Genomic DNA, 20,244 nt, shown 5'->3' with positions numbered 1-20,244 from the left:
CACGCCAAGCAGCGTGCAACCTACAATGAATCAAGCACCACCACCACCATCGTCATCTTCATTCATTGTTCATCGCCGTCGGAATCGCCAGATCATCTTCTCCTGATCCCAACAGTCGATGAATTCAAACTTGCGGGTGTCCTCAAACGTCTGCACGAGCTCCTCTCGGCACTGTGAGAACTTGGGCGAGAGTCCGCCCGGCGGCATGTAGGCTGCCACCACACCGCCCTTCTTCGTCCACTCTGCAGACATCAACACATCAACGCCGAGATGGTTGGTCATGGTACCACACACACACACACATACACACAACGACGCAAACACAAAACGCACACGCACACGACGCACAAGGAATCGTCGTGATCGTACCTGCAAGGTTCTCGAGGAAGTACTTGGAGTAGATGTAAAGCATCACCTTCTTCTTGGGCGGATCGATGATGACGCTGTTGAACAGCGAGGGCAGGATGCCCTTGCGCTGGTAGTCGGCAAAGAAGCGGAAGAGCGGCAGCGATTTTTCCCGCTGCACGTCGAGCGTCTGCAGCTTGAAGCGGTGGGCCAGCGACGGATCGTCGATGTTCATGCTCCACGGGTTGCGTCGCACGAGGTTCTGTACCGCCGTGTATTTCTGAACGTCGAAGACCACGCACCATCAAAGTAAGTTGTTTAGAGCGGGCGCCAACGTTTGTCTGGGTCGGAGTCGGTACCTCGAATGCCACGACACGCTCGGCGCCAAGGTTGAGGGCCTCCTGTGACACATAACTGTGCAGCGTCTTGTGTGAAACGACACCATCATCGGTAGGACCATCATAGCGGCGGCCGATGAAGAAAGAGATGGAGTTGCACATACCCGAGACCAAGGAAGAGGTCGAGCGTGACGTGGCCTTCCTTCACGCCAGCGGCTCGGGCGAACTCCTTGGAAAAGTCGGTCGTAGTGGCATAGCCCCTGGTCCGGTGCATCTATTTAAAACCCACAAATACGGTGTAAGTCGAACATGTAGCGCACGTGCGCAGCCTATTTCCACACACGACACACGACACATGACACACACGACACACACGACACACACGACACACACACAACACCTGCGTACCTTCAAGTTGGACATGTACAAGAGAGATCCAATGCACTCGTTTTCCTTGCCGTACTCCTCGAGGATCCTACCCTCCCTGATGTGTCGCTCGCGCGCTTCGTCGTCGGCAGACGCCGACTCACCACCGCCAGAGTCGTGATCAAGTGCGCCCTCACCGGGCTCTGTGTTGGCGGCGTCGAGTTGGCTTTGCTCTCTGTCGGCGGTCTCCGAGGCCTCGCTCAGCGTGAACACCGACCCATCCTCTGCCGCAAAGCGGAGAGGGTTGTAGGCAAGCTTTTGCGTCTGTGTGTGCGGTGCGGTGTGCGTGTGCGTTAGTGCCTGCGTGCGTGTGTCATGTGCGGTGGCGTGTTGCGTGCACGCAAGGACGGCGAAGCACGTACATTGCCGTGTTGGGAAATGAAGACCTCGTAGGAGATGTTCTCCTTCATGGCCTGCAACAGCACGCTCATCGAAAGCGCATGGCCGCTGCGACGACGAAGCAAAAAACGGTCAGCCACGATGTGAATGTAATCAGCATGCACACGAGGAGCGCGTGAGTAGATAAAGCAAGAGTGCGCTGCCTTGCCTCCAGGCAGGTCGAGGTTGCATAGCCGTCGGGTCAAACGTGAAGTCAAGCTGCCGCTTGTGAAAGTCAACCGGCGCCGAAGCCACCAGAGGCGTGGTCTGCCGGACGGATCATCATCATGATGATCACAGGTGAGCAGATTGTGCATGCGGCCACGTCAAAGATCAAAGATGTGCGTTGCAGGAAGAGGGAGGGGAGCGAGCACCTGTAGAGGCTGTCCAGGATTGGCCAATCGTTCGGTTTGCAGGCGGTGCCGAGTGCGCAGCAGCGAGATGGCTGTGGATCGCGAGATGATGAACTGCCGCAGCTTCTCCACCTTCTCCGGAAGTGGTTCTCTGCCGGGCACAAAGCCGGCATGACCTCCGATCCTGCTCCCTCTCATCTTGATCGATTTGTTGCCTGACTCTTAGTAGAAACCCACAAGAAAAAAGGTTTCTACTGTTTTCTCCAGAAGAGAGAAATCAAATCGACATCGGAAGATGCAGCGACAGGCCTTCGTGGGCGCGTCCTGCCTGGTACGCATCCTCGTCGTCAACTCTTTACGACGTGCCGCCGCAGGATGTGCCGGCTTCACAGCATTTCGGTCTTTTTCAAATCCCAATTTTTAACCTTTCTACAAACATTTTGCAGATGCGAACGCCCTCTCGCGTGATGCCTCTCACTTCCTCAGCATCTTCGCGACGTACGATCTCTCCATCTCTATTCCCCCTCCCCCCATGGGTATCTTTCAATTTTAATGCTGGCTTGCTTGTGGCGGTGATTCGGCAGTTGTGCTGGGCACCGTGCTGCAGCGAGACCAGCGACGCGGCCTGTACAAGACCGACAAGCTGCCCCAGATCCAGCTCCGGCCGGAGCCGCTGCCCGACCTCGGGCCGTGGCTGGAGCTGACCCTCGTGCGTCCGCCCACCGACGAGCCCGCCCAGGTGCGCTCGACCCTGCGCAAGCTGGGCCTCAGCACCCGCCAGTCGGTCTCCTTCCAGCGGGACATTGGCCCCATCCGTGGCATGCTCTGCTCGGTACCCGCCTGTGCCTCCGACATCTGCACACCACCCTGTGCTACCGCTGTTGTGCTGACTCTACATTTCTCACTTTGTCTCGACAGATCAACCACTTGATCAAGTTCGAGCCTGTCAACATGGAGAGATTTGGTATACTTGTCTTCTTCGTCTTCTTCTACTCTGGTGCTTTGTCTTATCAGCATCTTCTCCTTGTCGTCCTCTTCTCTCGATCTCGTGTGTCGCAGATGTGCTGAGGGCCGATCCTCCAAGGCGCGAAGTGGCCGAAGCCGAGGTCGAGGCTGTGGAGGAGGAGGAAGAGTGGGTGCGCTTCAAGCGAGAGTACATGGCCAACGTCGCCGCCGCCGTGAAGAAGAAGGAGGAGTCCGAGAAGAAGGCCGCCCTCGCCGCCGCCAAGGAGGCCGCCGACAAGAACAAGAAGAAAAAGAAGAAGTGAACACCCCCTGCATCGCCATCAGGGTCTGCCCTGGATGTAGCAGTGTTGGCCAACAACGTTTGCATCATTGCATTTGTTTGGCATCACCTTCATTCAACATTACTCTGTTGAACATGGTCAAAGCAGTCCACTCACGCGTGGGCAGGCAATTTCGTGTGGTGGTCGGGCGACAGTGACACAGCGCACTGCAAGCTGGTACAGTTCGGGCTGACTCCAATGGTGAGAAGGTCTTTATCGCAGCCAACCAATGGAAGGGCGAGCTGGAGCTATAAAACCTGCCACTCACTCCCCCTCTTCTTATCTCAACTTGACATCGTCAACATCATCTCAGCACACCAGCACAACTACTCCAACCAAGCACAACAATGAAGCTCAACGCCATCCTCTTCGCCTTGGTCTGTCTCGGCTTGCTTGCTCTCGCTCTCGCCCACGATGGTGAGTTCTTCCTCCCCCACCGGACTGTTCCAATGCAACCAACCAACTCCAACTGACAGTTGATTTGTGGTTGGACAGGCGAAGACCACAGCGGCAAGAAGAACGACGACAAGAAGGACCATGACTGGGACTGGGACAAGGACCACGACTGCGACGACAAGGAGGATGATGATGATGATGACAAGGAGGAGGGCAGGTGCTACTGGAAGTGTGTCAAGGTGTGCCACAAGAAGAAGCCCCACCACACCTCCACGACCAAGAAGCACACCTCGACCACGACCCCCAAGGAGACCTCCACGACGACCAAGAAGTTCACCACATCGACCACGACCGAGGACTGCCCCAAGGAGACCACGACGACCAAGAAGCACTCGACGACCACGACCGAGGACTGCCCCAAGGAGACCTCCACGACGACCAAGAAGCACACCACATCGACCACCACGACCGAGGACTGCCCCAAGGAGACCACGTCGACCAAGAAGCACACCACGTCGACCACGACCAAGGAGTGCCCCAGGGAGACCACGTCGACCAAGAAGCACTGCGACGACGATTACAAGCACTAAGCGGGCAAGCGCAACACGCCACTTAGCTTAGCACACGGCGCAGCAGCAAATAAAAATTGGATATGCAACTGTGAACGGGCAAGCGGCTTTACAGCGGCTGGTACTTGTGCATGAAGTCCGACACGGAGCGGATGCTGCGCTCCACGTCCTTCAGCTGCTTTTCTGCCTCGGCCTTGGCCTCCCTAATTTTGTTTTATCGTTCGCGTATGCAACGTCAGCTCACAAATAAATAATTAATAATAATAAATAATTAATAATACAAAAATAATACATAAATAGGAGCGCCGTACTTGTCCTGGTTCCGCACGTCGAGGGGCACCTTGTCGAGGTAGTACGGACCGGCGACCTTCTGCTCGATCCACTCGATCTCCTTCTCGAGCTTCTTCTTGCGTTTGTTCATCTTCTCGACCTCCTTCTGCAGGTTGGCCACGTTCTCGGGCGATAGCGACACCTCTGCGCTCGTGGCGGTGGTCTGCTGGTGGTCGCCGCCACCGAGGTGGAGCAGCGGCAGGAAGATCTGCGTGCGGCTGTCCAGCACGCGCACGCCGCAGCCCTCCGGCTCGGCGGCATTGTGTTGTACGTCAATGCGGCTGGCCCGGGCCAGGTGGCGAATCACAGAGGCCTCGTTGCTGCACACGCACGCGCACACGACACACACGATACGACACGACACATGCGATGAGTTCGCGAGATTGAGACGGACGCGAACATGAAGCGGCAGCCGAACCTGAGAAGGTCGTAGAGCGAGGCGTCGGTGGTGTGAATGGACACCGAGTACTTGAGCGGCGTCGCGCCGTGTCCGTCGCGCAGCGATCGCACGGCATGGAGCACTCGTAGCACCTCCTGCGAGTGGTGACAGTAAGGAAATGTTAGGAAATGTTGTTTGCGCCACATCTGCAGAAGAAGAGAAGGCGTGTGTGTCATTGAATCCATACCTCCATCGGCTTCTCGTAGGTTTCCTCGTTGCGCCAGGCGGCAACTTGGTTCGCGGCCAGCGGATAGGCGGCGTGCATCAAACAATCCTCTTTCTACGCATGAGGGGAAAAAAATAAAATTAATATTCGTTAAAAAAACCCAATTAATTACCTAAATGATTAATAAATAATCTGAAAAAAGATAAATAAAAAACGAACCTCTTGGCTGGTGGGCAAGCGCTGCCAGAGCTCCTCGGACACGTAGGGCATGAACGGATGGAGGAGGCGGAAGTAGCTCTCGAGACACGTGTTCAGCACGTTCTTGATCTGCGCCTGCCTGGGCCGGGGCTGTAGTAGAGAAGCTTCGTCATCAGTGGACTGAAGACCGCAGACGACGCGAAGCACGCGCACACGCAATACCTCGCCAGAGATGTAGAGCTTGGCATACTCGAGGTAGACATCGCAGAACTCGTTGAGGAAGAAGTCATAGAGCGACGACGTGGCGACATGGAACTCGGAATCACTCATTCCCTGATTGCGCCGGAGCAGTAACAGAATTGAACATACACGACACACACGACACACACGACACACACGACACACACGACACACACGAGCAAACACGACACACACGACACACACGACACCTACACGTCACACACGACACAGAAGCAAGAGCATCGCAAACCTGGTTGCACTTGGTGACGACCTGGCTGAGGCGGCTGAGGATCCATTTGCTGGCCAGATCTGTAATAAGAAGAAGAATAATTAATAATAATAACAAGTGAATGTCAGTACAACGAAGTGGGGTCAGCAGGGGAGACGCACCATCAGGTTCGGGCTGGGCGACGGGCGTGCTTTCGGCATAACTGAGCACGAACCGCGTGGCGTTCCACATCTTGTTGCAGAAGTGGCGGTTGGCCACGACCTTGTTAATGTCCAGGTTGATGTTACGTGTCTGTATCATTCAGGACCGAACGCACACGCACAACGCGACACGCACGACGAGCACAACACACACCCATCGTCAGCGCTGTTCACAAGCGAACATTGGGGGGGGGGAAGCAGCCGTGAACCTGTTGCGTGTAGTTGACCAGGGTGAAGCGCAGCGCGTCGGTGCCGCACTGGGGGATGCCGGCGGGGTAGTCCGACTTGATGCCCGCCGTGGCCCTACCACAGCAGGGAAAGGCAAGGGGAGAGCTGCTGAGCACTCACGGCAGCCAAGGCCTGGGGGTTTGGGCGTGCGCGTACTTTTTACGTTCGGCTTCGTCGAGCAGGTTGTGGTTGAGGTTCTGGAGGAGCTGTTCCAGCGGGATGCCCTCAATGACGTGCAGTGGGTCGATCACGTTGCCCAACGACTTTGACATCTTCCGCCCGTGCGCGTCCCTCACCATGCCATGCAAGTAGACCTGCCCGACACGACACGACACGACACGACACGACACGACACGACACGACACGAGTCAGCTGATGCTGTTGACTGAACGCTGTGCATCATGTTACCTTCTTGAAGGGCGCCTGCTGGGTGGGGCTGAGCTTGGAGCAAATCATGGCCATGCGGGCGACCCAGAAGAAGAGAATGTCGGCGCCGGTCTCCATGACCGAGAGGGGGTAGAACTCCTTCAGGTCCTGCGTGTTGTCGGGCCACCCGAGCGCGGAGATGGGGAAGAGCGAAGACGAGAACCACGTGTCCAGCACATCCTCATCCTGGTGCCGATGTTAACCACGTATCGTGTGCGTGTGTGTGCGGTGATGCGTGTGTGTGTGTGTGTGCGTGTGCGATTGTGAGTGTGTCGTGTGCGCGGTGGCGTGCGTGTGGTGTCGAGGTAAAGAGGGCGGCCAAACCTGCTCGAGTTTGGGTGCCGCGATGTCGGGGTAGAGCGCCTTGGCCTTCTCCAAGGCTTCCTCCTGGTTCCGCGCGATGACCCATCGCTCCTTTTGCCAGTCCTCTGTCGCGAACACAAACGAGTCCCCGAGCAAGCATATGAGTTATGCACAATGCCGCGTACTGTGGTCGACGGCCGCATGATTTTGGGGGCTCAGCGCTTACCGGGCAAGGTGTCGTTGTCCTTGTTGTTGGCAGCGGCCCGCTCCTCGCCCTCGGCGACCACCTTGTAGGCCGGAACGCGGTGTCCCCACCACAGCTGCCGCGACACGCACCAGTCCTCCACGTTCTCTGCTCACCGAGAGAAATAGACAAAATGTATAAATAATAATAAGTAATAGTAAGAATAGTAATATTAAAAATAAATGCATCATTGAGTAGAGCAGATTACCCATCCAGCGGTACCACTCGTGTTTGTGGAAGTCGGGAATGAGCTCGATGGTCCCGTCGCGCACCATTCGTGCCGCGTCAGCGCCCATGTCCTGGCACGCCACGTACCTGCGCGAAAAAGAAGAGAAATGTTGGTTTCATGCAGGAGAGGTATTGAGCGTGTTCCGGAAGAAGGAGAGGATGCGCGCACCATTGCGGCTTTAGCAGGGGCTCGAGAACGTCTCCGGAGCGGGAGCACAGCGCTATCCTGGACTCGTGGTCCTTCTTGTCCTTGTAGAGACCCCTGAAAGAGACGTGTCAATGTCTGGTTTGCGCATGTGCGTGTGGTGTGGTGCGTGGCTTGTTTGGCAAGCTGCTTACATCTTCTCCAGCTCTTCGACGACCTTTCGCCGCGCCTCCATTCGGTCCAATCCCTGGGCGGAAAGGCAAGCCACCAGTCCATCAATAAAAGAGGATATAAAACTATTAACAATGCAATAATAACAATAACAACTTATAAGAGCTGTACCTGGAAGTGGAGGCCGTGCTGGTTGAGCGTGCCATCGTTGCGCAGGAGATTGATGCGCGGCAGGTTGTGCCGCACACCGCAGGCAAAATCGTCGAAGTCGTGTCCAGGCGTGACTGCGCTCGTGACATAAATCAATAAATAAAAGTAAAACGAAATATGATAACATGATGTTCCCATGTTGTCGTACTCTTGACCACTCCGGTGCCCAGCTCGCGGTCGACAAGAATGGGATCGGCGACGATGGGTATGGGCTGGCCGGTGAACGGGTGGATGGCCCTCCGCCCGATGAAGTCGACGTAGCGCGGGTCCTCGGGGTGGACGGCGAGCGCGGAGTCGCCGAGGATGGTCTCGGGTCGCGTCGTGGCCACCTCCAGTTCTCCGCCGCCCTCAACCCGATAGAGGAAGTGGTGGATGACACCGAACTCGTACTTTTTGGTGCCCTTGCCCGGCAGGGCGATCATCGTCCGCCTACTCAGTGATTCATACTCGACCTGTACGTGTGTCATTATGCGTGCGTGTGCGTGTGTCGTGGAGGTGCGTGCGGCGAATTTATGAGTGGATGGACGTGCGAAGAGAGCGAGCAGAAAGAGAAAAACCTCTATGTCGGAGATGACGGTCTGCAAGAAGCAGCACCAGTTGACCAGGCGGGTGGATCGATAGACGAGACCTTCATCATGAAGCCTGAGCAGCACCGGCGGTGAGTCAACGGGATCACTACACACTCGTTACGGCCGAGTGGTAGTGGTCGTACCGGACAAAGGCCTCGGTGACGGCTTTGCTGCGCTGAGGGTCCATGGTGAACACCTCCCGCGACCAGTCCAGCGACGTGCCCAAGCGTCTCTGCGTGCGAGACTGTCACAATCGATTTCACAGGTGGCCATCGTTTAAACCAATTCGTACCAATTGGTTGTTGATGTGGTTGCCGTGCGTCTCCTTCCACTTCCACACCTCGTCGATGAAAGCTTCTCGGCCGAGGTCGTGTCGCGTGAGCTAGCACGGGCCAAATTACATCAGTTTGCTTGCACGCATTTTTCTCACGACACATAAAAATAAACAAAACAATAGTTTCGGACGACCACATCAATGATCACGATACCTTTTTCTCCTTCTGGAGCCTCCTCTCGACCACGGTCTGCGTGGCGATGCCCGCGTGATCGGTGCCTGGCACATACAGCACGTTGTCGCCCATCATACGACGCCATCGCACAATCGAGTCCTGAGGGGACGGCGGCCCACGTCAGACACACACACAGAGCCATTTAAGTATGGTATTGTGGGTACCTGAATGGCGACGGTGAGCGTGTGGCCGATGTGGAGCGTGCCGGTGACGTTGGGCGGCGGGATTACCATGGAGAAGTTGTGCCCTGGCGGTACCCCATTCTTTCCCCTGAAATATCCTGCAATGGCCCATCCAGTACAACAAACAGCAGTTGCACGTGAGACACGGTGCTGCGGCTCAGTTGTGTGACAGAACAAAAGGTGCCGCACCTTGACTCTCATACCACTGGTACCAGCCGGCGCCTTCGATTGCTTTCTGTGTGCGCGCGGGTGTGTGTCGTGTGTGTCGTGTGACCAAGCAAGTTAATGTGGGCGCCTGCTGGTGCGGACAGAGAGTTCGTACCGGATCGTAGGCTGCGGCGAGTGGACCCTGCGTGGGCGGCTTTGTGCGTGGCGCACTATATTTATCATAATTTATTTTAAATAAATTACTCAAAAAATGGCATTTATGCATTAATAATTATTGAAAAAGATTAGATTACCTGGTCAAGGTGCGGCGCGAGGTTGTGGAAGATCGGACAAATGTGGAACGGAACAGCACGGCTGATGAGCGAATCTCCAGTCGTGGAATCAGTGCGCCGCTGGCGTGGATGCTAGCCAGCCCTCCCCCAGCCTTCTTCCTCCGGAGGCTCTGCAGCATCCTCCGCTTTTTCTTTGTCGAAACTAAATCAAAAATAAATCAGATAAAAATGGACTTCGTAGACAAAGAAAAAGAAATGGGAAACTTTTGATTGGTCCACGTAAGATCAAGCCTTGACGCATCCCTATTGGTGATATTCGTATCCGGAGCATACACTCTTTACCTCCTGGAAATTTTTCACGGCCACAAACGAAAGAAGACGCGAGGTAAAGATGAGCGAGGCCGTGGAGATGTCGCACGAAGAAGGGGGCGATGCCTGTCTTTTGCTCGAAGCACTGTCCAACGAGTTGCTGCTGCATGTCTTGGGCTTCCTCGAACTTGCGCCTGAACTCAACCGCGTCTCGATGGCTTGTCGCACTCTCAACGAGCTCGCCCATGCCCCGACCCTCTGGCGCTGCGTCCGCTTTCCCCGACTGGCGCCCCTCATCACCCCGCCCCAACATCGTGCGCCCTTTTCGTCGTTTTCATTTTTACTTTTCCTTTACTTTTTCCGTTTGGTTTCTTAACCGTGATTTCCTTCTTTCCTTTTTGTTGTTGTCGAAAAGGCATCGGGTCGAGCAAAGCCGTCGGTGGAGCGGGCGACGAAGACGAGGCGTCGGTCTTGCACAAAGACCAACAATCGCAGCAGCAGAAGCAGGAAGTGCAAGTGTTTCCCGACCTGTTGCTGCAGCATGTCGTGGCGCGTCACAGCAAGGACGTGCGCGAGATCGATCTGTCGTTGGTGCCCTTCACCCAGTCCACCTGTCGCATGAACGAAGACCAAGTGGGTGAGCTGCTGCGCGAGGTCTTCGTGCGGTGCACCAGGCTCGAGAGGTAAGCAAGCAAAAGCAAAGCAAAGCCAAACAACAACCAAAAAACCAATCGAAACCTGGTGTTGAGTAGCGGCAACTGACGGAGGCGCTGGATGGAACCAGGTTTCTCTGTCCCCAGCTCTACAGGAGTGGAGCAAACTACATGAGGAAGGACGACGCGGAGTTGATCACGTGGTGGCCCGTACTGGGTACCGCAACGTTGTTCATTGCCTAGCTCCTGCTCACCCCAAAGGACGGCACCTCACAAAAGTCATCGTCTGCGGCACACCACAGGTCACGAGGCTCCGCAAGTTCGGGTGCTCGACCTCTCTGGTACCATTACTCCTGCGCTCCCGTCTCCCCGTGTCTGATGGGATTTAACAGCACACAACGCGAACAACCAACGACCAGGGTGGCATATACCCAATACGCCAGACATGGTCGAATCCTTTCCCAATGTGGAGACCCTGGCCTTGGCCTGCGCCGAACTCGAGAGCTTAAACGGTACCCCATGATGCACGCACCTGCTGCACGCACAACCACAATTCTCACTGGCATCTATTACGGAAGGGAAGGGTTACTTCTCGCTGACTCAAGAGCTGAGCTATCTAACGAACCTCAAGCACTTGGACATTTCCTACGTCCCGTACGTTGTTGGTGTTTTGAGGAGGCACAGCCGAGGAGGGACGCAGTGGTGTGAGACGCTAACAAGCGCTCCTGTGTAGGGTGGACAAGAGCGACGAGAGCCTAGCGACCAATTTGAACTTGAAGACTCTCATCTCGATTCAAGAAACCGGCCCTTACGGGAACAGACCAACGCGCGTCAGACCTCATCACAGGGACGCCATGACCGCCAAATGTACGTGAGTTCTATCGGCCGAGCCGAAGCCTGACTCACACCACCATGCTGACGCTTTCCTGTTGCGTGTGTCATGCGCGGAGTGCAGCAGGTGAAGGTGGCCCAACTGACAGTTGCAGGATCATTCAGTCAGACATCTTCGCTCAGGGTGGCCTCGATGATCAGAGCCTGGTCTCGTCTGTGACCAATCCGGCTTGCTTTGACCGTACGTACCACCACCTTGCTGCCCTGTCCCAGCAGGACACTCACCTTGTCGTGTGCCAAATTGGCTCACGTGTGGTCGACCCCCCTGGCAGTCGCCGGCCGCACGCTTTTGCATCGCGCCGCGGATGACCCCAAGCGCATTGCACAGCTGCGACAGTTGGTACATTGTCCATCTCCCGCCGCCGATGTTGCTGAGCACACAGATCGCGGCAATTGGCACTGGCAACACAATTAATTGTGTGTTTCGGCCGAGACAAGGTGGACGAATCGGGCCACGTCGACGCGCCGCTTGCTGCCGGATTGGACAATGCTGTTGGCGTCACGGACATGTACAATCGGTTCATCCACAGCGCCAAGCGCAGGTATGGCCGATCATCGGGCGCCTAAGGCGACTGCTTTTCCCTCAACGCGGCACTGAAGCTGCCCTGACACGATGACACGGCACACACACGACACACAGGGTAAGCGATCGGTTGGGCGGGTTGAGCTTCCCGTCGCCCGTCTCGTCCGAGAGACGCAATCAGGCGACAGCCATGCAAACCAGACCCATGCTGCTCACACCTCAGGCCGAAGCCCCCGGGTCGACCGCACTTCACATAGCGTGCACGAATGACAACCACGAGGCGGTGGCGTACCTGCTGGCCAAGGGCGCTGACGTGAACGCTATGAATGAGTACGCGACAACACACGGCGACACACGACACACGACACACACAATTAATTATTGATCCACTGTACAGCATAGGGCAAACCCCGTTGATGTTGGCGTGTCACTACGGCAACCTGCTGGCGGTTTCGGCATTGGTTGCCACCGGGCGCGTCCTCATCAACCTCCAGGACAATCAGGTAATCTTCTCCTTACCCTCTTTCCCCCCCCAAAGCCAACTCCGGGGATGACCGAACGACTGGGACAACTCCACATACCTATATATGTGTGGTTATGGTGGTAGGGTCACACGGCACTGCACTACGCCGCTTTGGGTTGTCCACACATGGGTCCAGTTTCCGCATCTCAAGCTCTTCCACAACTCACGGAACAGCTCTTCGAACTTCTCTTTGGTGCGGGCGCCAACGTCAACCAGCCCAACTACAATGGTGCGGCCCAATGACTGCGATCAAGAGCGCTGCCCATTAATGTGCAAGTCACACACTCGTCATTCTCATTTTTCTTCACCAGGATTCTCGGCGCTTCACTTGGCCTGCATGGCCCGCAACCCTGCTCTCGTGGTCTACCTGCTCTCGCGCGGCGCCTCGGTGGTGCGTTTTTCTCTCTGTTGACCAGCGATTGCTTTTTTTTCCGCCAGTGACACGCGACTCACAACCACACACGCATCAGAGTGTGGGGATCAGCCCGCTTTTCTGCCTGGCTGGCGATGGCGAGCTCTCGGTTTTCGCCACCCAGTCACGGGATGTCGGTAAGTACCAGGCCAGGCACCTCACGCACTCAGTCGAGCGACGTGCCGAGCTTTTAACTCCGATCTTGTTGCGACAGGCGTCTTGGTCGACGTTCTTGTCGACGCTGGCTGCCCGGTCAACGCGGTCAACGAGACGGGCAAAACGTTGCTGCACGTGGCCTGCCAGGACCGCGACGCAGACTTGGCCGAGGCCCTGCTGCGCCATGCCGACGTCGACGTAAACTTGGCCGATGCTGTCGGATGGTGCGGAACCACGTGCCCCTCCCCTGCACAATGAATTATACGAATTTCTGGTCTTTCTCGATGCTGATGATTTTGAATTTTGATGCCCAGGACGCCACTGCACGCTGTGGGGTGTCAGGTCCTCTCCGCGCTGGCGGCCGCTGCGGAAAACGCTCCGCGAGCCGGCTTGGGCTCTCTGTCGCAGGGCAGAGCGTTCGCTCCGTCTTCGATGCCGTACGCGATGAACTCCAGGCACCACAGCACGGCATTCGCCATTGGCAGCAGCACTTCAGCTTCGTTCAAGCCGCCACGAGCCGCCGCAGGTCCCGCCGCGCCGCCCTCGCCGCCGCGACCGGGCCTCGCATCCATGCTTCTCAGTCGACAGGCCAACGTCAATGCCACCGCCACTGACGTACAAACATCCCTTCTCTGAGTGTGTGGCGTGTGTCGTGTTGTTGTGTGTGACTTGATATACAGGACCTCTAACTCGAAGCTCCTGTCTTCCAGGGCCAGAGCCCCTTGTTAGTCGCAGCAATCACCAGTGTGATGGAGGTGGACCGTCAGTCGCCCCCAATGCATGCCAGATTTTCGTCGGCACTGCAGCCCCGACCAGAAGAGGACAAGAAGGAGAAAAGCAAGGTTGTCTCCTTCATGCGCAAGCTCATCAAATCAGGCGCGGACGTCAACGCCAAGGTGCGCCATGTCTTTTTTCGTGTGTGACACATTATTTTACGTTTTTACTTTCTCTTATTTACATTGTGTATGCGTCAGGACGCTCGAGGGTGGACCGCCCTGCACGCAGTGTGCGCTTCGAGCCACCTCGAAGCCGTTGGTTTGCTGTTGGCCCATGGCGCCAACGTCAATGCCCGCGATTTCAAGTACTCGCACGCTCAGCTCCTCGGCCGTCATTTCTCAGTTCTCACCTACCACCGCACACGACACACATGACACACACGACACACGGTTCATTCGACACACAGGTCTGTCACACCGCTGATCGCTGCCGCTCGAGGCGTGTGTACGTGATCTCGCCCGTGATCGATAACCTCGATGCCGACTGGCGCGACAATGTCTGATTTGCTCACTCTCCCAACGAAGTGCAACACGGCGCAGCTAACAACTCGGAGTTTGAAGTGCGAGCACCGGCGATAGTGGGACGGTCCGGACCAATCCAGAGGCGGGAACAACCACCTGCGAGTGAGGCCGACTCGTGGACCATTTGCAAGTTGCTCCTCGGCCACGGTGCTCAGTTCGATGTTGTCGTACATACAGCCCTTCTGTTCATCCTCTCTGTGTCGTGTGTCGTGTGTCGTGTGTGTCGTGTGTGTCGTGTGTGTCGTGTGTGTCGTGTGTCATGTGGTGATGTGTCGGTGGCGTCAACTTGACAAACGATCATGTTCACTCGATTTTGTCAGGATGAAGTCGAGGGCGAGACTGCGCTGCACTTGTTGACGCGCGCCGGCACCGGACCACAAAACGGTCTGCTGGCCTGGGCTGTCGTGCAGCTCAAGGACCACGGGGTCTTCCACCTGCGGTTCGTCCCACTTCTTGGGTTTGTCGCGTTTCGTGTGGCGTCGTCGTGTGGCGTCCATAATCACATGAAGCATCATCGCACAGAAATGCCAAGGGCGAGACTCTGCTGCACAGTGCGATTGCTTGCAACAACTCCAAGCTGGTGTCGATTCTCTTGCAGCACGGCGCCGACAAGAGCCTCAGGTCCCACCTGGGCGAAACTGCGCTCCACACGGCACTGCGCCTGCGCCTTCAGAGTGGTACACAACCGAACACAGCCCGCAGCCCTCAATTTTCTGCCACAGTCCCGCGCCGCGTGCCGACTTACGCCGGTTTTGAATTCAGCGACGCGTATTCGAAGTCTGTCCGAACAGCCCGCCGAGTCCTGCGATTCGGCCCTCTGGCCCACCTCGGCCCAGATCTCGCCGCACCAAGCCTATTGGGTACGCAAAGATTCAGCTTGGCTCGTGTGTGTCGTGTGTCGTGTGCCGTGTGCCGTGTGTCGTGTGCCGTGTGCCGTGTGCGTTGTGAGGCTGCTGTATCATACTCACTGGATCACATCAATGTGAACACTCTAGAGGGCTGGGTTCAACAGTTCGGGCTATCCGATGTGGCACGTGGAAGAGGCAAGAAACTCCACCAAGAGAGGCTTGCCGCCTGGTCCCCTCAGCAATGACAGACTGATGCATAGAAATGTTACCGTTGGCAGAACCAACATTGTACGACGCACACGCACGCGCACACACGACACGACACACACGACACGACACACACAGCACACTTCATCCAATTAATCTGTGTTAGGCCACCCACCAGCCCACCAGCGAGGTCAGCGAGCAGAACATCGTGGCCCTCGTGGCTCGCGGGCTGACCGAAGAAGAGTGCACTGCGAGGGACTGCTTCGGCCTCACCGCGCTCCACTGGGCCGTCGCTTTGGGTGCCCTGCCCCTGCCCCACTTCCTCTTCCTGTCCCACGCCGCCGCGTGGCTCGGTGCTGATGATGATCTTTTGCTGCTGCGGCGGCGGCGCAGGAGCGAATGCCCCGAGGGCAACGCAGGACAAGAGCCTGTCGCGCCTTGCGGTCCTGTCGCTCTTTATCGTGAACCACATCCTGACTCACTTCAAGGTGCTCCATGCCACTCAACTCTCGCATTTGTGCCTTGATGTGTGCTCTGACACTCGGCACACGCCACACGCCCTTGCGCAGGACCGAGTGATGGATGCAGTGGATGAGCGTGGCGACACGGCGCTACACAGGCTGGCCGAAATGCGGCGGATCACTACTCTCATGGCTGTTTCTTCTCAGGCCAGTTTGATCGTAAGAGGTCCTTCTTCGCGGATTTCCCCCCAAATGAACCGTACGCTCAACAACACGACACGCAACACTACACGCAACGCGACACGACACGACACGACCAACGACACTCACACCGTAATGGCGATTGTCGACGCGTAGCAACGGGCGCGAGCTCAGATGCCGACATCGACGACGTCTTCCTGCGGGAGGCCTTCGGGGAGCTCACTTCGGCGGCGTCGCAGATCGAGCAACGCCTCTTTTCGCGGGAGGGCACGACGACGATCGAGGAGGAGCCGCTCCACAAGCGGCGGACCTCCCCCGCAGCAGCAGCAGCTGTTGTGGAGCTCTTGAGTTCCAACAGCAAGCGGAGGAAGCCGAACCTGCGCGACAAGGGGGAAGCGAAGGGGAAGGGGCAGTACGTGGACGATGAAGAGGAGATGGAGATTGAGTCTACGCTGCCGGAGCCGGCGGCGGCGGCGGCGGCGGCAACAAGAAGCCTGACATCGAAGAACGCAGCAGCTGCGGGTGGTTCGCCCGGCATGCCACCGTGCGGCGATGCCATCGCACTACTCCTCCTCCAGGCCGGAGCCAGCTGCACCATCCAGAACCGGTAATTGGGCACACGCACACGCACACGCACACGCACACGCACACGCACACGCACACGCACACGCACACGCACACGCACACGCACACGACCAACGGTCGTCTGATGGTACAACAAAAACGTTGTGGTGGGCAGGCGCGGGGAAACGGCACTTCATGTGGCCTGTCGGAGGAGCCTCACGTCACTCATTGCCACGCTGCTCTCCTATGCCCGTACTCATCCGCCCATTCGCGCCCCCGCCCGGCCCTTCAACTCATTGGTGCTGTGTGTCGTGCGTGTACTGTTTCACAATGGAAGCGGGCGACGTGAATGCCGTGAACCGCGACGGCGACACAGCACTCCATCTGCTGCTTGGCAGCAGCTACGCACCGGAGGTGCTGACGAGAGCTGCCCCCACGAGCGAGGCTCGCGCCCTGTGGGACAGCGCCCTGGCTTCGCTCTTGGCCGTCGGCGCTGACGTCAGCAAGTACAACGGCAACGGCCAGGTCCGACCGCCTTTTGACGTCAGCCCCTTCCCATTCGTCTCTGCCGCTGACCTTCTTTTTTCTTCTTCGTTTTCTCTCTCTCTTTTTCTGCTTCCGCAATAGAACGCGCTGCACGTGGCGTGCCGCGCCAACCTGGTGGTGGTGATCAGGCAGCTGCTGGGCCAGCCGGGTGTGGACGTCAACGCGCCGGAGCTCGGCACGGGCCTGACGCCGCTCATGCTTGCGCTGCGCAACGCCCAGTCCGAGCCTGTCGTACGTGGCGACAGTGTTCTATTTGACGGCTGGAAGATTTTAAGGTGGCTGCTGACACACACCACCGCCCAGGCACTGGTCTTGCTGCGTCACGGCGCCGACGCGACGCTGCGCAACGCCCTGGGCGGATCGGCCGAGGACCTGGCCGGACCACAGCTATGGGCGTCGCTCCTGCGCCAGGCCGCGCTTGCGCCGGACTCGATCGACGACGACGATGACCACCAGCGGCACAGCTCGGCGGAGGGTGTTGACCACCATCGCGCCACTGGCCTCCTGTCGTCAGCCCCGAGACCACGCCCAGGTGCCATCAGTCTCGTCGCACGGTACCGCCCTATCTTTTACCAATCCTTTCTTTCCCCGTCTCTCTTTTTGATGCGTGTGCGTGTCGCGTTGTGTTGTGTTGTTTGGCGTTGTGGGGAGTAGAGAGGCGAAGGGAGTCAGATTGTTGCAGCAAGCCAAGGCCAACCGACTGATGCAGCGCGCGCAACCTGCGCCCGAGCCATTCGCCCAGCATCTGCGCCCTTACATGGGCTTCACCTCGGCTGCCGACCACTAAAAACAGCCTAATACTTATTCTGCACCTTCTTCTTTGGAAGAGTACCGCCCAGCCGTCCGTTTCTGCAGACGCATTTTTTTTAACAACGTAACACGATTGGCTATGGTCGAGTTGCAGAAATGGACATGTTATTCAAAAAGCTGTTCTTCTTTGCCACAACAACTGGGCCTGGGGTCAGCGACCGAGCGTCGTGGTCTAAAATCCTTAAAGAGGAGGGCGCGGCCACATGTGGGGGAGGGACAGATATCTATCTATAGGCCCACATTGGCCTGTGGGAGGCCGATGATCTGTCAAGCTCAGAAGAAGGCGAAGGGCGCGAGGCCAGAGGCGGCCGAGGTGTCCTCATAGTCGTAGTCGATGTAGGCCACGGGGGTGACGGTGGGCAGCATTGTGGGCACGACGGTGGGCACAAGGGTGACCATCACGGTCGGCTGGGCCTGTGGATCCAGCAACGCAATCGTGTGAGCTGATCAAATTCCACAGCACGGCACGCACAGAATACGCGCAATCACAAAGAGCGTAGTGTCACTTCGTACGTAGTTGAGGCCGGCGGAGGCGGTCTGGGTGATGGTGGTGGTCTTGGTGATGTCGGTGACGGCCGAGGTGGAGATGGCGGTGCCCACGACGCTGCTGCTGGAAGAGCCCACGATGGCACCATTGTTGATGGTGTTGCCAAAGGCCAAGGTGAGGCCGAGGAGGAAGATGGCGAGGGCCGCGACGAACTTCATGTCGACCGGGAGTGGTTGGTGGGTAGAGCGCCTTGTGTTGTAGGAGAGTCGAGCTGATGATAGTGATGATGAAGGTAGAGGGAGTGAGGTCCGAGTATTTAAGTGCCACCGGCAGGTGCGACTGACGGCCCGACTGAACGGTTCGCTCCGGTGGTCGTCACGACCCGGTAGAAATCCGGGCGAAAATTGCAACAAAATCCGGTCAACTTTTTCAACCGGCGTTCTGGTTGGTCATTTTTTCACTTGTGTTTCAACTCTCCTGTCTTCCGTGGATCGCTTCAACAGGCCAATGCCGGGCCGATGACAAACTGGTTCACCCACTGATTGGAAGTTGTATGAGAGCCGAACAACCAGTCGAGCTGTGTAAGGTGGTTGTTAAGGGGTATCACACTGCACTCATCTGAGAAAAGTGAATGTACTATAAGTTGATCGAAAGAACTTACTATCGACCACGCTCTCTCTTGCACAAGTACCACGCGCTGTAAAGGCGCTTGCCCGTTCAGAGTTGCTTAACCAATTTATGTATTTGCTGCTGCGCCAAGATGCTGGGCGCGTGTGATGAGCTTTTTTGTGGCGTGTTGCGCTTGCCCACTTAGTGCTTGTAATCGTCGTCGCAGTGCTTCTTGGTCGACGTGGTCTCCCTGGGGCAGTCCTCGGTCGTGGTGGTCGAGTGCTTCTTGGTCGACGTGGTTTCCCTGGGGCACTCCTTGGTCGTGGTCGATGTGGTGTGCTTCCTGGTCGACGTGGAGGTCTCCTTGGGGCAGTCCTCGGTCGTGGTCGATGTGGTGTGCTTCTTGGTCGTCGTGGTCTCCTTGGGGCAGTCCTCGGTCGTGGTCGATGTGGTGTGCTTCTTGGTCGTGGTGGTCTCCTTGGGGGTCGTGGTCGAGGTGTGCTTCTTGGTCGTGGAGGTGTGGTGGGGCTTCTTCTTGTGGCACACCTTGACACACTTCCAGTAGCACCTGCCCTCCTCCTTGTCATCATCATCATCATCATCATCCTCCTTGTCGTCGCAGTCGTGGTGCTTGTCCCAGTCCCAGTCATGGTCCTTCTTGTCGTCGTTCTTCTTGCCGCTGTGGTCTTCGCCTGTCCAACCACAAATCAACTGTCAGTTGGAGTTGGTTGGTTGCATGGGAACAGTCCGGTGGGGGGGAAGAACTCACCATCGTGGGCGAGCGCGAGAGCAAGCAAGCCGAGACAGACCAAGGCGAAGAGGATGGCGTTGAGCTTCATTTGTTGTGCTTGGCTGGAGTAGTTGTGCTGTGCTTAGATGATGTTGATACGTCACGTTGAGAAAAGTGGCCAGTTTTATCGTCCAGCTCGCCCTTCCATTGGTTGATGAAGTGAAGCGATAAAGACCTCCCACCGATTGGTGTCCGCCCGAACTGTAACATGCCGCGCTTGTGTCACTGCGGCCACCACGCGAAATTGACAGTGGTGATAGAACATATGAGCGAAAGCTCCCAGTTCTATAGCACCACCTGGCGCTGGCTGCACTTGCTGTTCGGCAGATGGGAAGCGGTGCTTTACTATCCGACATTCATCACCTTCTTCATCCAGCACTTCCAGATCTGCCCCCCCAGTCTTTGGTT

The 20,244-nt window shown here is 57.0% G+C and overlaps 9 protein-coding genes across 9 annotated transcripts; 5 read left to right on the top strand and 4 right to left on the bottom strand.

Moving 5' to 3' along the window:
- Positions 1-69: 69 nt before the first annotated feature.
- ACA1_046690 (uncharacterized protein) lies at positions 70-1,519 on the bottom strand (the record flags this gene model as incomplete). The annotated part of the gene is made up of 6 exons (XM_004347731.1): positions 70-242; positions 370-625; positions 705-759; positions 848-957; positions 1,092-1,373; positions 1,472-1,519. The coding sequence occupies 6 exons, from the start codon at positions 1,517-1,519 to the stop codon at positions 70-72; spliced, it is 924 nt and encodes a 307-aa protein (XP_004347781.1).
- Positions 1,520-2,135: 616 nt separating this feature from the next.
- On the top strand, positions 2,136-3,108 carry ACA1_046680 (uncharacterized protein; the record flags this gene model as incomplete). The annotated part of the gene is made up of 6 exons (XM_004347730.1): positions 2,136-2,171; positions 2,287-2,338; positions 2,425-2,549; positions 2,580-2,672; positions 2,759-2,837; positions 2,900-3,108. 6 exons carry the CDS (start codon positions 2,136-2,138, stop codon positions 3,106-3,108), a joined length of 594 nt encoding a protein of 197 aa, XP_004347780.1.
- A 365-nt stretch (positions 3,109-3,473) lies between these two features.
- Positions 3,474-4,112, top strand: ACA1_046670 (uncharacterized protein; the record flags this gene model as incomplete). The annotated part of the gene is made up of 2 exons (XM_004347729.1): positions 3,474-3,543; positions 3,622-4,112. The coding sequence occupies 2 exons, from the start codon at positions 3,474-3,476 to the stop codon at positions 4,110-4,112; spliced, it is 561 nt and encodes a 186-aa protein (XP_004347779.1).
- Positions 4,113-4,200: 88 nt separating this feature from the next.
- ACA1_046660 (valine-tRNA ligase) lies at positions 4,201-9,727 on the bottom strand (the record flags this gene model as incomplete). Its single annotated transcript, XM_004347728.1, has 26 exons — positions 4,201-4,294; positions 4,403-4,741; positions 4,840-4,955; positions 5,048-5,140; positions 5,246-5,359; positions 5,447-5,557; positions 5,715-5,773; positions 5,855-5,984; positions 6,103-6,196; positions 6,278-6,435; positions 6,530-6,733; positions 6,872-6,975; positions 7,077-7,202; positions 7,303-7,409; positions 7,492-7,584; positions 7,662-7,714; positions 7,810-7,922; positions 7,997-8,300; positions 8,406-8,490; positions 8,561-8,649; positions 8,710-8,799; positions 8,906-9,025; positions 9,091-9,206; positions 9,298-9,343; positions 9,431-9,457; positions 9,608-9,727. The coding sequence occupies 26 exons, from the start codon at positions 9,725-9,727 to the stop codon at positions 4,201-4,203; spliced, it is 3,105 nt and encodes a 1,034-aa protein (XP_004347778.1).
- Positions 9,728-9,939: 212 nt separating this feature from the next.
- On the top strand, positions 9,940-10,544 carry ACA1_046650 (Fbox domain containing protein; the record flags this gene model as incomplete). Its single annotated transcript, XM_004347727.1, has 2 exons — positions 9,940-10,171; positions 10,273-10,544. 2 exons carry the CDS (start codon positions 9,940-9,942, stop codon positions 10,542-10,544), a joined length of 504 nt encoding a protein of 167 aa, XP_004347777.1.
- Positions 10,545-10,955: 411 nt separating this feature from the next.
- ACA1_046640 (ankyrin repeat-containing protein) lies at positions 10,956-16,378 on the top strand (the record flags this gene model as incomplete). The annotated part of the gene is made up of 24 exons (XM_004347726.1): positions 10,956-11,022; positions 11,089-11,164; positions 11,244-11,377; positions 11,511-11,582; positions 11,674-11,741; positions 11,840-11,943; positions 12,042-12,254; positions 12,322-12,427; positions 12,622-12,676; positions 12,759-12,838; positions 12,918-12,996; positions 13,074-13,239; positions 13,424-13,452; positions 13,542-13,630; positions 13,822-13,911; positions 13,990-14,122; positions 14,332-14,480; positions 14,634-14,752; positions 14,836-14,990; positions 15,076-15,173; positions 15,547-15,721; positions 15,762-15,856; positions 15,938-16,055; positions 16,200-16,378. The coding sequence occupies 24 exons, from the start codon at positions 10,956-10,958 to the stop codon at positions 16,376-16,378; spliced, it is 2,649 nt and encodes an 882-aa protein (XP_004347776.1).
- Positions 16,379-16,464: 86 nt separating this feature from the next.
- Positions 16,465-17,927, top strand: ACA1_046630 (ankyrin repeat-containing protein; the record flags this gene model as incomplete). Its single annotated transcript, XM_004347725.1, has 5 exons — positions 16,465-16,637; positions 16,996-17,119; positions 17,222-17,371; positions 17,444-17,694; positions 17,792-17,927. The coding sequence occupies 5 exons, from the start codon at positions 16,465-16,467 to the stop codon at positions 17,925-17,927; spliced, it is 834 nt and encodes a 277-aa protein (XP_004347775.1).
- Positions 17,928-18,223: 296 nt separating this feature from the next.
- On the bottom strand, positions 18,224-18,655 carry ACA1_046620 (uncharacterized protein; the record flags this gene model as incomplete). The annotated part of the gene is made up of 2 exons (XM_004347724.1): positions 18,224-18,364; positions 18,464-18,655. 2 exons carry the CDS (start codon positions 18,653-18,655, stop codon positions 18,224-18,226), a joined length of 333 nt encoding a protein of 110 aa, XP_004347774.1.
- Positions 18,656-19,247: 592 nt separating this feature from the next.
- Positions 19,248-19,885, bottom strand: ACA1_046610 (uncharacterized protein; the record flags this gene model as incomplete). Its single annotated transcript, XM_004347723.1, has 2 exons — positions 19,248-19,738; positions 19,816-19,885. 2 exons carry the CDS (start codon positions 19,883-19,885, stop codon positions 19,248-19,250), a joined length of 561 nt encoding a protein of 186 aa, XP_004347773.1.
- Positions 19,886-20,244: the final 359 nt, after the last annotated feature.

Source organism: Acanthamoeba castellanii, assembly GCF_000313135.1.
Source record: "Acanthamoeba castellanii str. Neff unplaced genomic scaffold scf7180000084577, whole genome shotgun sequence".
NCBI classification, from domain to species: Eukaryota; Discosea; order Longamoebia; family Acanthamoebidae; genus Acanthamoeba; species Acanthamoeba castellanii.
The sequence above is the reverse complement of the archived record's forward strand: the minus strand, read 5'-3'. Positions and strand labels throughout refer to the sequence as shown.